The sequence below is a fragment of the Canis lupus genome, chromosome X, assembly GCF_011100685.1.
Source record: "Canis lupus familiaris isolate Mischka breed German Shepherd chromosome X, alternate assembly UU_Cfam_GSD_1.0, whole genome shotgun sequence".
Classification (NCBI taxonomy): Eukaryota; Metazoa; Chordata; class Mammalia; order Carnivora; family Canidae; genus Canis; species Canis lupus.
In genome coordinates, this window is record NC_049260.1 from 124,147,762 (window position 1) to 124,163,046 (window position 15,285).

Genomic DNA, 15,285 nt, shown 5'->3' on the forward strand with positions numbered 1-15,285 from the left:
AATTCCTGCGTGTGCGTGCACACATGCGCACACCCACACCCATGCCCAAAGAGAGAAAAGCAGACATCCCTTTTTTTTTTCCCACTTGTGTGCTTAAGAAGCTATAAAAACCACCCAAAGAAATATCAGAAAGGGAGACAGAACATGAGAGACTCGGAACTCTGGGAAACGAACTAGGGGTGGTGGAAGGGGAGGTGGGCGGGGGGTGGGGGTGACTGGGTGACGGGCACTGAGGGGGGCGCTTGATGGGATGAGCACTGGGTGTTATGCTATATGTCGGCAAATTGAACTCCAATAAAAAATAAATTAAAAAAATAAAAAAATAAAAACCACCCAAGGAAGTAATCCCTGATTACTAGCTGCTAGCAGAGGAAGAAGCGTGAGCTTTATTTACAGGTGGGGCAGTTTGCTATGCAGGTGCAAGGGCAATGCTACGGATTGTGAACTTTGTGTAGAAAGAGAAATGGCCCAAGGTTCAAATATGTGCAGACTAATGGATATTAGCAAAGGTTTGGTTGTGTAGCCAGAGGCCTAGAAGGAACAGGATTGGAATATCAGGGACAAGGATATCTGGGGTAAAGAGGTATTCATGAGTGGGCACAAAATAGAAAAATCCTCCCATCATATGTTAATGCCACCTGACAGCATCGACCGTGGACAAACGACTGGCAATTAATGTCAGCCAGGCTCTGCACGGGCCACCCCACTGCTGGCAAAATGTGACGTAAGCAGCGATGGTGGCAGCGAGAGAATTTGTGCATAGATCCAAAAGCATGGGTTCTTGCTAAGGCTCATCTACCCAGTGTTGTCCCTGAAAGTCCAGCCTGCCACCAGCAGGAAGCAAGCCTGCGGGCACAAACTGCGCCGTCCATCAGGGAGACCAGCCAGCTGGTCCACAGTAAGTTGACTGCCTTGGACCCCTTCCCATCCTAGAAGGGACACCATGACCTCGGCATCCATTGGCTTTACCACGTGCCGCGCAACCAGCCGCTGCCAGAGAGAAGAGTGAAGTAACTTCCTAAAGCACAGCTGAGGCTCCAACGTGAAGCTCCACGGGGCCCTGTAAGGACTGAGGGCCAACTTCCGGGGGGCGCTATGTGCACTGGTGCGAAGATGGTTCTGTGTCCCCACGAACACGTGGGTTTAGGAACCAAAGCGGCTCAACCCATGCACTCTGCTGTGACCCTCCGCGCCCCTCCCTACAGCTATGAGCTAAGCAGTGTGCAGGGTCCCCACGGCAAAAACGCAGTGAATTAGAAACTGGGGGGCGACTCGGTAATGGTCATACGAAAGGGACGCGGGCCAGAAGGGGCGCCCTCAGGTGCTGTCACACACAGGGCGGGCACAGATGTGGCCCACGCAAAGGCCGCCCGTCGCCCCCCTGGGAACCTGCCCGCGCCCCATCCGCGTGAGGACAAGGCAGGTGAGTGCGCGGAGGTCGAGGTGGGGACGGAAATGGGATGGTTCTGCGAGCGAGCCACCGCCTGGCCGCGCTCTCGCTCCAGCACCGCGGGCACGCAAACCCTGACCCCGCCTCCTGCCCGGGCCGGCCACGCCCCTTCCCAGGGTCCGGCCACGCCCCCTCCCCAGGAGCCGCACGGCTGCTCCCAGAAGGGCCACGCTTAAGGGATCCAAATGGAGACACAACAGCCTGGCCACCGCGGCCCCACTGGGGCAACTCGCAGTGCTCGCTGCAGCCCCTGAGCTCCCTGAGTCCGCGCCCCCTCCCAGGGCCAGCCACGCCCCTTCCCAGGGCAGGCCACGCCCCCGCCCCAGGAGCCGCAGGGCTGCTCCCAGGAGGGCCACGCTTAAGGGATCCGGATGGAGACACAAGAGCCTGGCCACCGCGGCCCCACTGGGGCAACTCGCAGTGCTCGCTGCAGCCCCTGAGCTCCCTGAGTCCGCGCCCCCTCCCAGGGCCGGCCACGCCCCTTCCCAGGACAGGCCACGCCCCTTCCCAGGGCAGGCCACGCCCCCCAGGAGCCGCTGGGCCTCCCAGTACGGCCTGGTGCTTAAGGGACCGGGATGGAGACACAAGAGCCCGGCCACGGTGGCCCCACTGGGGCAACTCGCAGGGCTCGCTGCAGCCCCTGAGCTCCCTGAGTCCATTTCCCGGGATCTCAACCCAATAATATTAATTCATATTTAAATATGCTCTAATTTTAACCATCCCTAAAACTTCCATGGCTGTAGACCTATGTGGCTTTCAGTCATTTAACTATATCATGGGGTGCGCATACCATCAAGTGCACCCCTCTGTACACCCTATTTGTCCTATCTCCTGCCCACTTTAACAATTATGTCCTTCAACACTAATCTCGTCGTCCTTTATTCCGTTTTTGTGTCCCTGGTTCTGCAGAGTCTACTCCATCCAGTTTCTCCAAAGCTTCCACCAGTTTCTAACAAAACTGAGACCCATGTCAACAGATAGGTATTTTGAGGTCCACCAGCACAGTGCTTCCACTTTAATACTTCTGGCTAAAATGAGAATGTAAGACACAGAAAACGTTTACTATAACAAGACCTTGGAAGAGCACACAGGGAACAGGATCAAGAGCACACAGAAATAATTTTTTCTCCCTCTAAGGAAACAGGTAAAAATAAATAAATAAAAGAAAGTTGTGAGACAGAGAAACAGAACGCCAAGGCTCTATTCTAGTGGGACATGGTCCATAGTAGGAGACTCTATTCAAAGGGACATGCCTAAGAGCATTAGCACCATCCAGGTATGTGATTCAGTTCCGGGATGAGCATATAGAGGACATTTTCTATTACAGTAAATAGTTTCAGAATTATTTCGGGTTCAGAAACACGTGATGTATGTACCTCTGTCAGTTTCAGGGTAATCTGCACAATAAGTGACAAAATGTTCCAGTTCATGGGCTTTACTCCTTCCTAATTTCTGTGGGATTTGTTTGTGCATTTCCCTTGGGATTTGATATATAAGTCTTGCCAAATATATTTGGCAGCAATGTCCTTCACATGAACTGTTCTTTCACATTTTATCTAAAATGAATCGGAAAACCTATTATATTCCCTGACCTTTGCTTAGAAGAAGTTGAGCAGCTGCAGGAACAGATAATATAAAACTGAATTTCCCCAGATGTTTATTTCAAAACTTGGCAGAGTTGGTCAGGATGTGTCCAGAGTCAGTGTATCCCATTAATCAGTATCAAAATAATCTAGACTATAAAATGGTATCATCAAAATAAAAACCGTATCAACTTTTTCCTGGTAAAAATATACGTGACTGCCTGCACAACAGAGAACTAGATAATAAATCTTCTCCATTAAATTCAATTTTATAGTGTTATTCACTATACCTCAAGCTGCATGCTAAATGAAACCTACAATACAAAATACAATGCATTAAGAATAATTATCTTTTAATAATTTTTAACAAGACCACCATTAATAGATAAGTGGCTACTTGTTCAGTCAGATATCAGGCTACTGACCATATGGGCCTGTACCTTAGGGTCATTAACACTGCACAACTGCAGGCTATATAGACTACAGAAGGAATTTTAATCCATTCCTCAAATGACACACAAAAATTAATCCAGTGTATTAAAAAACTAAATGTAAGAGCTAATAGTATAAAACTCTTGGGGGCAAATATGGGTATGATTCTGTGTAACCCTGGATTTGGCAATAGTTTCTTAGATATGACTCAAAAGCACAAGCAACCAAAGGAAAAAAACCAGATAAATTGGACTTCATCAAAATGAAAAACTTTGTGCTGGGACAAAATATTTGAAACAAGTACATCTGAAAACAGATCCAGAATATATACAGAATTCTCAAGCCTCAAAAATAACAAGACAAATAACCCTACAATGGAATATTCCTCAGCCATTAGAAACAACAAATACCCACCATTTGCTTTGACGTGGATGGAACTGGAGGGTATTATGCTGAGTGAAATAAGTCAATCGGAGAAGGACACACATTATATGGTCTCATTCATTTGGGGAATATAAAAAATTGTGAAAGAGAATAAAGGGGAAAGGAGAGAAAATGAGTGGGAAATATCAGAGAGGGAGACAGAACATGAGAGACTCCTAACTCTGGGAAACGAACAAGGGGTGGTAGAAAGGGAGGTAGGCAGGGGGTGGGGGTGACTGGGTGACGGGCACTGAGGGGGGCACTTGATGGGATAAGCACTGGGTGTTATGCTATATGTTGGCAAATTGAACTCCAATAAAAAAATTCAAAAAAAATTTAAATGGGCCAAAGCTCTGAACAGACATTTTATCAAAGGAAATACGGGAACAGCCAATTATACATGCAAAGATGCTCAGAATCTTTAGTCATCACAGAAATGCAAATTAAACATACAGTGAGATACCGCCACACAGTCATTAAAGTGACTAAACCTAAATACTGGCAACATGAAGTATTGTCCAGGATGTGTGGCAACTGGCACTCTCATCTGTTATTGGTGAGAATATAAAATGGTACAACCATTCTAGAAATCTGTTGGCAGTTCTTATAGTTAAATACGCATTTACCATATAATCAAATAATTTCATCCCTAGATATTCAACTAAGATAAATGAAAACAGATGTTCACACAAAAGCTTGTATAGGAATGCTCATTGCAAGTTTCTTTATATTAGCCCCCAAACTGGAAACAATCCAAAGGTCCACGCGGCAGTAGATACACAAATTGTGATATATTCCCATAATGGAGCAATAATCAACAATCGAGGACTAAAGCTACTTTGCGCAACCATCTGGATGAATTTCTAAATCATGATGGTAAAGATAAAAAGCCAGACACTGAAGAGTGCATACTGTATAATTCTAATGATGTAAAAGTCTTAAAAAGTAGAAAATGAATCCAGCTTGTTGCCAGGGGCCAGGTCAGGGTAGGGAGACTCACTGAAAACTGGCAGAATGATTGATGTAAATGTTCTACGTGTTGATTAAGGTGGTGCTGATGTAATTTGTATGCATTTGTCAAAACCTATCAAACTTCACATTAAAAATCTGTGTGTTTCTGGGACGTCTGGGTGGCTCAGCGGTTGAGCGTCTGCCTTTGGCTCAGGGCGTGACCCCAGAGTCCTGGGATAGAATCCCACATCAGCCTCCCTGCAGGGAGCCTACTTCTCCCTCTGCCTGTGTCTCTGCCTCTCTCTCTCTCTCATGAACAAATACATAAAATCTTCTAAAAATTCAGTGTGTTTCATTATATGTAAATTATACCCGTGGTAGGCAAAATTTTGCTTCTCTTGACCTTTCCCCTTTGGTGTAGTGCCCATGAAAATGTTATGTCACAGGACAAAAAAATTTTGCAGATGGAATTAAGGTTGCTAATCAGCTGGTCTTGAAAGGCAGAGATTATCCCAAATCTAAACACACCCCGTATAATCATAAAGGTTCTTAAAAGTGGAACAGGAAGGCAGGAAAAGTCACACAAATTAAAAGCATGAGAGAGACCTGATGCACTCTTCCTAGCATGAAGATGAAGGGCCCTACATGGAACTTCTGAGAAGGAACTGAATTCCAGTCACGATGGTAGCCCTATCAACAACTTGATTTTGGTCCTGTGTGACCCTGAGTAGAGGAGCCCAGTACAGCCCACCTGGCTTCTGAGGCACTAAAAGTATAAGATAATAAATTGGTGCTGTGGCAAGCTGTAAAATTGGAGGTGATTTGTTACACAGCAATAAGAAACTATTATGGTACTCAAAGTTGATCCAAATATTAAAAAAATAACTTAACAAGCAAATAAAAATGCAATCAAAATTCAAGCTCCTAAATGAAGCTGGTTCTTTGAAAATATTAATACAACTGATAAACCTCTAGCCAGACTTATCAAAAAGACAACAGGAAGGACCCAAATAAATAAAATCAATCACAAATAAGAGAGGAGAAATCACACACCACAGAAATACAAATAAGTCTAAGAGTATATTATTGAAAACTATATGCCAATAAATTGGACAACCTAGAAGAAATGCATAAATTCCTAGAAACATGTAAATTACCAAACTGAAACAGGAAAAAAAATAAAAAACTTGAACAGATTGATAACCAGCAAAGAAAGTAAATCAGTCATCAAAAATCTCCCAACAAACGAAAGTCCAGGGCCATATGGCTTCACAGGGGAATTCTTCCAAACATTTAAAGAAGAGTTAATACCTATTCTTCTCAAAGTATTCCAAAAAAAACAGAAAAGGAAGGAAAACTTGCAAATTCATTCTATCATCCTGATACCAAACCAGATAAAGACTCCACTGAAAAGGAGAACAACAAACCAATATCACTGATCAACAGGGATACAAAAATTCTCTATAAAATACTAGAAAACCAAATCTAACAGTACATTAAAATAATCATTCACCACTATTGAGTGGGATTTATTCCTGGGTTGCCAAGGTGGTTCAATATTCATCAATCAATCAGTGTGATACACACTAATAAAAGAAAGGATAAGAACCATATGATCATTGCAATAGATGCAGAAAAAGCATTTGACAAAGTACTACACCCATTCATGATAAAGCCCCTAAATAAAGTACGTTTAGAGGAAACACACTTCAACAAAATAGAGGTCATATATAAAAAAACCCGCAGTGGACATCATCTTCGATGGGGATAAATTGGGAACTTATCCCTAAGGTGACAGGGATGCCCACTGTCACCACTTTTACTCAAGTCGTAGACACAGCAATACAACAACAAAAAGAAATAAAAGGCACCCAAATCCACAAGGGAGAAATCAAACTTTCACTATTTGCAGATGACATGATACTCTATATAGAAAACCTGAAAAAAAAAAAAAGAAAACCTGAAAGACTCCACCAAAAAATTGCTAGAACGGATATGCATATTCAGTCAAGTCATAGGATACAAAGTCAACATACAGAAATCTATTGCATTTCTCTACATCAATAAAGAAACAGCAGAAAGATAAATTAAGGAATCAATCCCATTTACGATTGCACAAACAATAATAAGATACCTAGGAATAAACCTAACCAAGAGGTGAAAGAACTGGACTCTGAAAACAATTAAACACAGATGAAAGAAATTGAAGATGACACAAAGAAATGGAAAGACATTCCAAGCTCATGACTGGAAGAACAAAAATTGTTAAAATGTCCATACCAGCCAAAGAAATCTATACATTCAATGCAATCCCTATAAAAATACCAACAGTAGTTCTTGCAGAGGCACAACAAATAGTCCTAAAATTTCTATGGAAGCACAAAACATCCCGAATCGCCAAAGCAACCTTGAAAAAAAAAAAGCAATAATATTGGAAGCATCACAATTCTGGACTTCAAGTTGTATTACAGAGCTGTAGTCATCAAAAGAGGATGGTACTGGCACAAAAATAGACATATAAATCCATGGAATAGAATGGAAAACTCAGAAACGAACCCAAAAGTATATGGTCAATAAATCTTTGACAAAGTGGGAAAAAATATTCAATGGAGAGAAGACTGTCTCTTCAACAAATGGTATTGGGAAAACCGGACAGCCACATGCAGAATAATGAAACTGGACCACTTTCTTATACCAGACACGAAAATAAATTCAAAACGGATGAAACACCTAGGGGCACCTGGGTGGCTTAGCTGGGTAAGTGCCCAGCTCTTGATTTCTGGTCAGGTCATGATCTCAGGGTGGTGATATCAAGCACTGTGACAGGCTCCATGCTCAGTGTGGAGTCTGCTTAAGATTCTGTTTCTCGGGCAGCCCGGGTGGCCCGGCGTTTAGCACCTGCCTTCAGCCCGGGGTGTGATCCTGGAGTCCGGGGATCGAGTCCCGCATCGGGCTCCCTGCCTGCAGCCTGCTTCTCCCCCTGCCTGTGTCTCTGCCTCTCTCTCTGTCTTTCATGAATAAATAAAATCTTAAAAAAAAGATTCTGTTTCTCTCTCTCTGTCTGCCCCTTCTCCCACTCTATGTACATACATACATACATACATACATACATAAATCTTTTTTAAAAAATGGATGAGAGGGATGCCTGGGTGGCTCAGGGGTTGAGCATCTGCTTTTGGCTGAGGGTGTGATCCCGGGATCGAGTCCTGCAACAGGCTTCCTGCATGGAGCAGGCTTCTCCCTCTGCTTGTGTCTCTGCCTCTCTCTCTCTCTCTCTCTCTCTCTCTGTATGTGTGTGTCTATCATGAATAAAGAAATAAAACCTTAAAAAATGGATGCAAGGTCTAAATGTGAGACCTGAAACTATCATGATCCTAGAGGAGAACACAGGCAGTAATCTCTTTGACATTGGCTGTAGCAACTTCTTACTATATATGTCTCTTAAGGCAAGGAAAACAAAAGCAAAAATAAACTATTAGGACTTCATCAAAATAAAAAGCTACTGCATGGCAAAGGAAACAATCAACAAAACTAAAAGACAACCTACTTATGGGAGAAGACAGTTGCAAATGACATATCTGATAAAAGGTTAGTATCCAATAGGCAGAACTTAAAAACTCAATACCCAAAAAATGAATCATCCAATTAAGAAATGGGCAGAAGATGTGAATAGACATTTCTCCAAAGAAGGCATACAACAGACACATGAAAAGATGCTCAACATCACTCGTCATCAGGGAGCTACAAATCCAAACTACAATGAGATAGTACCTCACACCTGTCAAAATGGCTAAAATGAACAAGAAACAACAGGTGTTGGTGAGGATGCAGAAAGGAGAACCCTCTCACACTGTGGGTGGGAACGCAAGCTGGTGCAGCCACTCTGGAAAACAGTGTGGAGGGTCCTCAAGAAGTTACAAATAGAGCTACCCGACAACCCAGCAATTGCACTACTGGGTAAATACCAAAAGTACAAAAATACTAATTCAAAGTGATAACATGCATCCCTATGCTTATAGCAGCATTATCTACAGTAGCCAAATTAAGAGCCCAAGTGTCCACTGACTGATAAAGAAGATGTAGTATATGGCGCACACACACACACACACACACACAGAGAGACACACAGACACAGAATATTACTGAACCATGACAAATAAATAATGAAATCTTGGCCATTTGCAGGAACGTGGGTAGAGCCAGAGAGTACTGAGCTAAGTGAAACAAGGCAGTCAGTAAAAGACAAGTACCATATGATTTCGCTCACTTGTGGAAGTTAAGAACCACAACAAATGAACATGGAGGGGGGTGGAAAAGAGAGGCCGACCAAGAAACAGACTCTTAACTATAGAGAACAAGGTGATGGCGGCTCAAGGGGAGGTGGTGGTGGTGGGGAATGGGTGTGAGATAGGTGATGGGCAATAAGGAAGGCACTTGTCAGTGATGAGCACTGGGGGGCGGGTATGGAAGGGCCGAATCACTAAATTCTACATCTGAAACTAAACATCATATTGTATATTAACTAACTGGAATTGAAATAAAAGCTTGGAAAAAAGAAGAAAGAAAAAAATCATGATCTTAAATGGAATCCAAGAGGATATTACAAACTACTGCAAATAACGAAAACTTCATATCATAACCTATGTGATATGCAAAAGAGTTCTCAGAGATTCTAAAAAAAAAGTTCTCAGAGAAAAACATATAGCTTTAAATGCCTTCACTATTAAAAACAAAGGACAAAAGAAAAATAACATTACTTTTCCCAAAGTATTAGAAAAAATACAACACAATAAATCCAAAGAAACTAAGATATCATTGATAAAGATCAAGCCTTTTTTTTTAAAGATTTTATGTATTTATTCATGAGAGAGAGAGAGAGAGAGAGAGAGAGAGAGAGAGAGTCAGAGACACAGGCAGAGGGAGAAGCAGGCTCCCTGTGGGGAGCCTAAAGTGGGAATCGATCCTGGGACTCTGGGGTCATGTCCTGGGCGGAAGGCAGATGCTCAACTCCTGAGCTACCCAGGCAGCCTGATAGAGATAAAATCTAAAAATAAATATTAAAACATAACTGGGGAGAGGCCTGGGTGGTACAGGCAGTTGTGTGTCCGACTCTTGGTTTTGGCTCAGGTCATGATCTCAGGGTCATGAGATCAAGTCCTGCATCCGGCTCCACTCTCAGCACAGAGTCCGAAGCAGACTCTCTCTCCCTCTCCTTCTGCCCTTCCTACTCGTGCTCTTTCTCAAATAAATAAATACATCTTTAAAAAAATAATTGAGAAAAAGAAACCCAGAAGCTCATTCTTTGAAAAGACTATCACCACCAACAAAATAAATCCTTTGCAAACCCGTTTGTGGATAAAAGATCAATAACAAAGACATAGGAATTTAAGAAAAAGAAAGTGCACATAACTACTTATCATGTGGCGACGGAATTGAAAAAATAAAGTGATAATCTGCACAGATATAAAATTATTAAAGCTGACTTCAAAAAAAGTTGAAGCTTGATTTGACATTTTAATAAAAGAGCCTGAAGACATGATTAAAAATATTCCAAATGTCACTTGAAGCAAATGGACTGATAAATGAATCTTATCTAACTTTTAAACAATAGGTGATTCTAATGTTATTTGAGCTATAAAAAAAAGATGGAGCATTCACCTATTCATTTAAAAAAAACACTAAAATTGTATTTATTTATTTTTAAATATCTTTTTTTATCCATGAGAGATACTGAGAGAGAGGCAGAGACACAGGCAGAGGGAGCAGCAGGCTCCTTGCGGGGAGCCCGATGTGGGACTCGATCCCAGGACCCCGGGATCACGCCCTGGGCTGAAGGCAGATGCTCAGCCACTCAGCCACCCAGGCGCCCCCTAGGACTTAGCTTTTTTTAATTGGAAGAAAATTTAAAATGTTTACATAGAATAAAGTGAGTAAGAAGTGCTACGAAAGGCAGGGGCACCTGGGTGGCTCAGTCAGTTAAGCGTCTGCCTTCAGTTCAGGTCATGATCCGAAGGGTCTTGGAATTGAGCCTCCACTGGGCTTCCTGCTCAGTGGGGAGCCTGCTTCTCCCTCTCCCCCAACCCCACTCATGCGTGCTCTTTCTCTCTCTCTCAAATGAATAAACAAAATCTTAAAAAAAAAAGAAATGCTAAGAAAGATTTTTAAAAAAGAGCAGCGAGTACTGATTTTGCTTACCAGGTATCAGAAGATATAATAGACTCATTGTAATCAATTGGTATGGTATTGGCATGGCAAGACAAAAATAAAGCAGTTCAATGAAGAAGCATAATGCATCCAGAAATACATACTAATGTGTACGAGAATTTTATACGATGAATGTGTTTATTCAAATCAGTAGTAAAAGACGTATTATTTGATAAATGGTGCCACTGCCAGAGGCTATTGATCTAGATGGAAATACTACTACACAGATCCCACTTCTATACCGTATACAAAAATAATTATCAGATGAATTGTTGCCATAAATGTAAAAAGCAAACCAATAAAAATCTTGCAAGAAAATTTGGGAAATATACACGCAACCTTGACATGCAGAAAACATTTTTGACCAACTGGCCACTCTGAGGATATAAAAGATAGATATAAAAAAATAAAATAAAAAACTATAAAAAATTTTAAATCTTAGTAAAAGTCATGAACAAAATCAGTAGACAACAGGTTTTGGGGAAAACTGCACTATACACTAGTATGTTTATGCAGTATAACAAATAGTCAATATATGTGGTGATAAAAGGTTTTCTGTCATTAAAAAAATAAAAGAGCCCAAAGGAAAATGGGCAAAACATATCAATAGTCAAATTTCAAAATATAAATGCAACACCCAACAGGCATTTGAGATGTTCAACTTAAGAAGTAAAAGGAATTCAATTAAAGTACTGACGCAGTATCACTCCGTATCTGACTAAATAGGCAAAAATTAAAAGAACAAGATAAAACTTATTCAAATTAAAGTGGGGAGAAGGGCACTCGCATATGTTGGTAGTAGAAATGTGTGAAGAGTTCTGGCCTTTTTGGAGATTAAAACCAAATAGAAAATACTCCCTTCATTCTAGTAATATCCTTCTTGAGAATCGGTCCCACAGGAGTAAAAGCACCAGTGTGTAATGATACAGCATATAATGAACAAAAAATGGAAGTAATATGGAAAATATGAAATCTTACGTAGCCATTAAAATGAATGAATTGGGGCACCTGGCTCAAGCATCTGACTTTTTATTTCGGCTCAGGTCATGATCTCAGGGTTGTGATATCGAGCACAGCATTGGTCTCCATGCCGGGCATGGAGCCTGCTTGATATTCTCTCTCCCCCTCACTGTGCTCCTCCCCTCACATCCCTCTTAAATTAAGAAAAAATGAATTGAAGCTATGCTTACTCAGAATTCTACTAGGTGTTTTTTTTTTTTTTTTTTTTTAATTTTTATTTATTTATGATAGTCACAGAGAGAAAGAGAGGCAGAGACACAGGCAGAGGGAGAAGCAGGCTCCATGCACCGGGAGCCCGACGTGGGATTCGATCCCGGGTCTCCAGGATCGTGCCCCGGGCCAAAGGCAGGCGCCAAACCGCTGCGCCACCCAGGGATCCCTCTACTAGGTGTTAATAAGAGATAAACAGGTTTGTAATATCCCATTTTTGTAAAACAAGCAATGACCAAGAAAACCTTTATTTGCATATTTATGTATGTGTATGTGCATGAGCACATATTATCATATTGGGGTTATTTGTTTGGGGATAGGCAAGAAGGGGGCTAACGTAGGAGGGTGGGGAGCCAAACAGAAAGAACAAAAAATAATATAACTTATGACACGATCACATTTAATATTTATATTGTTATTATACATGGGGTTAAATCTTTATAACAACACATTTAAAGGAAACAAAACAAAATTTAAAATAAATAATTTCAGCATTCAACTCAATTAGCAAAATTAGATCAGCAAAATGAACCAAAGGAAATTGGGAAGAAGGAATGATTTAATGTGAGTAAAAGCTTCAACTGATAGAAACAAAAGACGGTTCCTGACAAGATCAAAAAAATTAAGAAACTTCCTGGAAATATTCTTAAGAGAGGGAAAGGACACCCAGAATATAAGAATGAAAAAGGAGGGCAGCCTGGGTGGCTCAGTGGTTTAGCACCGCCTTTGACCCAGGGTGTGATCCTGGAGCCCCGGGATCCAGTCCCATGTCGGGCTTCCTGCATGGAGCCTGCTTCTCCCTCTGCCTGTGTCTCTGCCTCTCTCTATGTCTCTCTGTGTGTCTCTCATAAATAAAATAAATAAAGTCTTTAAAAAAAGAATGAAAAAGGAAATATAATTACAGATACAGAACAGTTGAACATCACAAGACTAGTATGTGACTTGATACCAATACATTACCAAACCTTGAAAAATCTAGATTGCTTTCTAGAAAAAATATACATAACCAAATTTGACAGAAGAGGACGCAGAAAGCTCCAGATAAATTGATGATCATAGATAATATTGAAAAATCATTTAATACTAGTCTCCCAAAATGCACTGGAGCCCCCCCCCCCAAATGAAAAGGTTCTGAAATCCTGGCTAATACTATCCTTAAACAAAACTGGGCAAGGATATCAGAACCACGCCACACCGACACAGGAGGACAGACTAAAGTTGTGTATAATACTGAGGGGGTCTCACTGCTCTGCTTCTCTGTATAGAAGCTTGGAGTAGGCTGAGGGAAGGTCTGTTTTCTCGGCTCTTCGCCTCTTCATTTTCCCTCTACTCTACTGTCTATGTTTCCAAAGTGGCAGCACGTGACAAAGAGAAGTAATGGACAAAACATAACAACATATCAACAAATTGTCCGGATCTGTGAAAGGGCTGCCAATCAGCATGCACACCTTACCTCAATAGTGCTTTTCCAGTGCTTAATACCATTACAACCATCCTAACGTCATGTCTGCACCTTCCTCCAACCAGTCCCCTCCTCACAATCCTGACTGGACCCTATGGAACACGCCTTTACCTTGTGTCCGCGTGCAGCGCACTGAGCAGGTCACTTTGCATATAGTCCCAGGACAGTTCCACTGCACCGAGGTAGTATTTTCTGGTGGCACTAAGGCTGAAGGGCAAAAGGCACAGAAAGCAGCAGGTGTAGAGCTCTACTTGCATGGCTCGTATTGCTAGAAAATGTTCAACTGGAGAAACAAGAGATTAATTCTTCCCTAAAATATCTTCAGCTCCCAGGAGAAAAAAGGCAAATTTTCTATGATTTCATGAAAAGTCCCACAACTGTTGCTGTGAATGTTAGGGACCTTTACCTGCTGGATGTTACAGCAGCATTGGCAGTAGGCAGCAACAGATAAGATTGTTTCCTTTTTGGCAGTGGGAAGCAGCCACAGGAAGCACTGAATAGGAAAAGGGAGGCAGAGCTAAATCTTAACCCATTGGGTTCTGAGAGTACTAGGGGCACAAGAATGCTGATTTAATCAGAACGTTTAAGGAAAGGAAGGGAGGGACGGAAAGGTCAAGGCGAAGAGGAGCTCTGATGTGTATCCATAGTCGTAGCCTACTCAAAGTCTCTTCCTTCGCAGCAGCAGCAGCCAAAGGAGCTCTGGATGTTGTTGGAAATTCTGGAATCCCCTTGCACAAACAAGGGTAACCAGTATTCTAATAGTCTCCCTGTTGCTACCCGTGCCCCTCTTTTTAGAACTATAAAGCAGATTGTGTCGGTCCTTTGCCTAGAACCCTCCACTGGCTTCTAACCTCATTCAGAGTAAAATCCTAAGTTTTTAGTATGGCCTAGAGCATCTCCCGTGATCTGCACGGCCCCTTCCTCCAGACCTCTGGGGTCTCCTGTCACTACGGCTACTGTCCTTCTTGCTCTTCCTTAAAATATCAAGCACAGTTTTGCACCTAGACGTTAGCACTTGCCATATCCTCTACTTGAAACACTTTCCCCCAGATCGCCACACATTCCCACTTCCACGTCTCCTTCAAGACTTGGCTCCAATCGCCTCCTCCGTGAGCTTAAATGTGGACCACTGCGTTTACACTCTCAGCTCTCTACTTCCACGGACACTGCTGAAATCCCTCCTGGCTTCATTTTTCTCCATAGCACTTATAACCATGCGGCATTCATGTATTTATTTATCTTGCATTGTTGTCACCTGATGTTTCTTTATTTTAAAGATATTTATTTATTTATTTATTTATTTATTTATTTGAGAGAGACACCGAGACAGGGAGAAAAATATTGAGAGAGAGCGACGAAGAGGGAGAAGCATACTCTCCACTAGGAAGGGAGCCCAAGGTGGGGCTTGATCCCAGGGCTGTGGGATCCTGACCTGATCTGAAGGCCAATGTCCAAACAACTGAGCCACCCAGGCGCCGCTACCTGATGCTTAAGGTCTACATTTGTCCCAGGTATACGACATATCTGCTTACACCAACGTGTCACGCTGT

The 15,285-nt window shown here is 42.2% G+C and overlaps 1 protein-coding gene across 1 annotated transcript in view; it reads right to left on the reverse strand.

Annotated features, from left to right (window-relative positions):
• The window catches only part of F8 (coagulation factor VIII), a 174,125-nt gene extending 160,133 nt beyond the window's left edge, over window positions 1–13,992 (reverse strand). Inside the window, 1 exon segment of the mRNA NM_001003212.1 lies at window positions 13,847–13,992. Within this exon segment, the coding sequence (NP_001003212.1) occupies window positions 13,847–13,992 (146 nt within the window).
• Window positions 13,993–15,285: the final 1,293 nt, after the last annotated feature.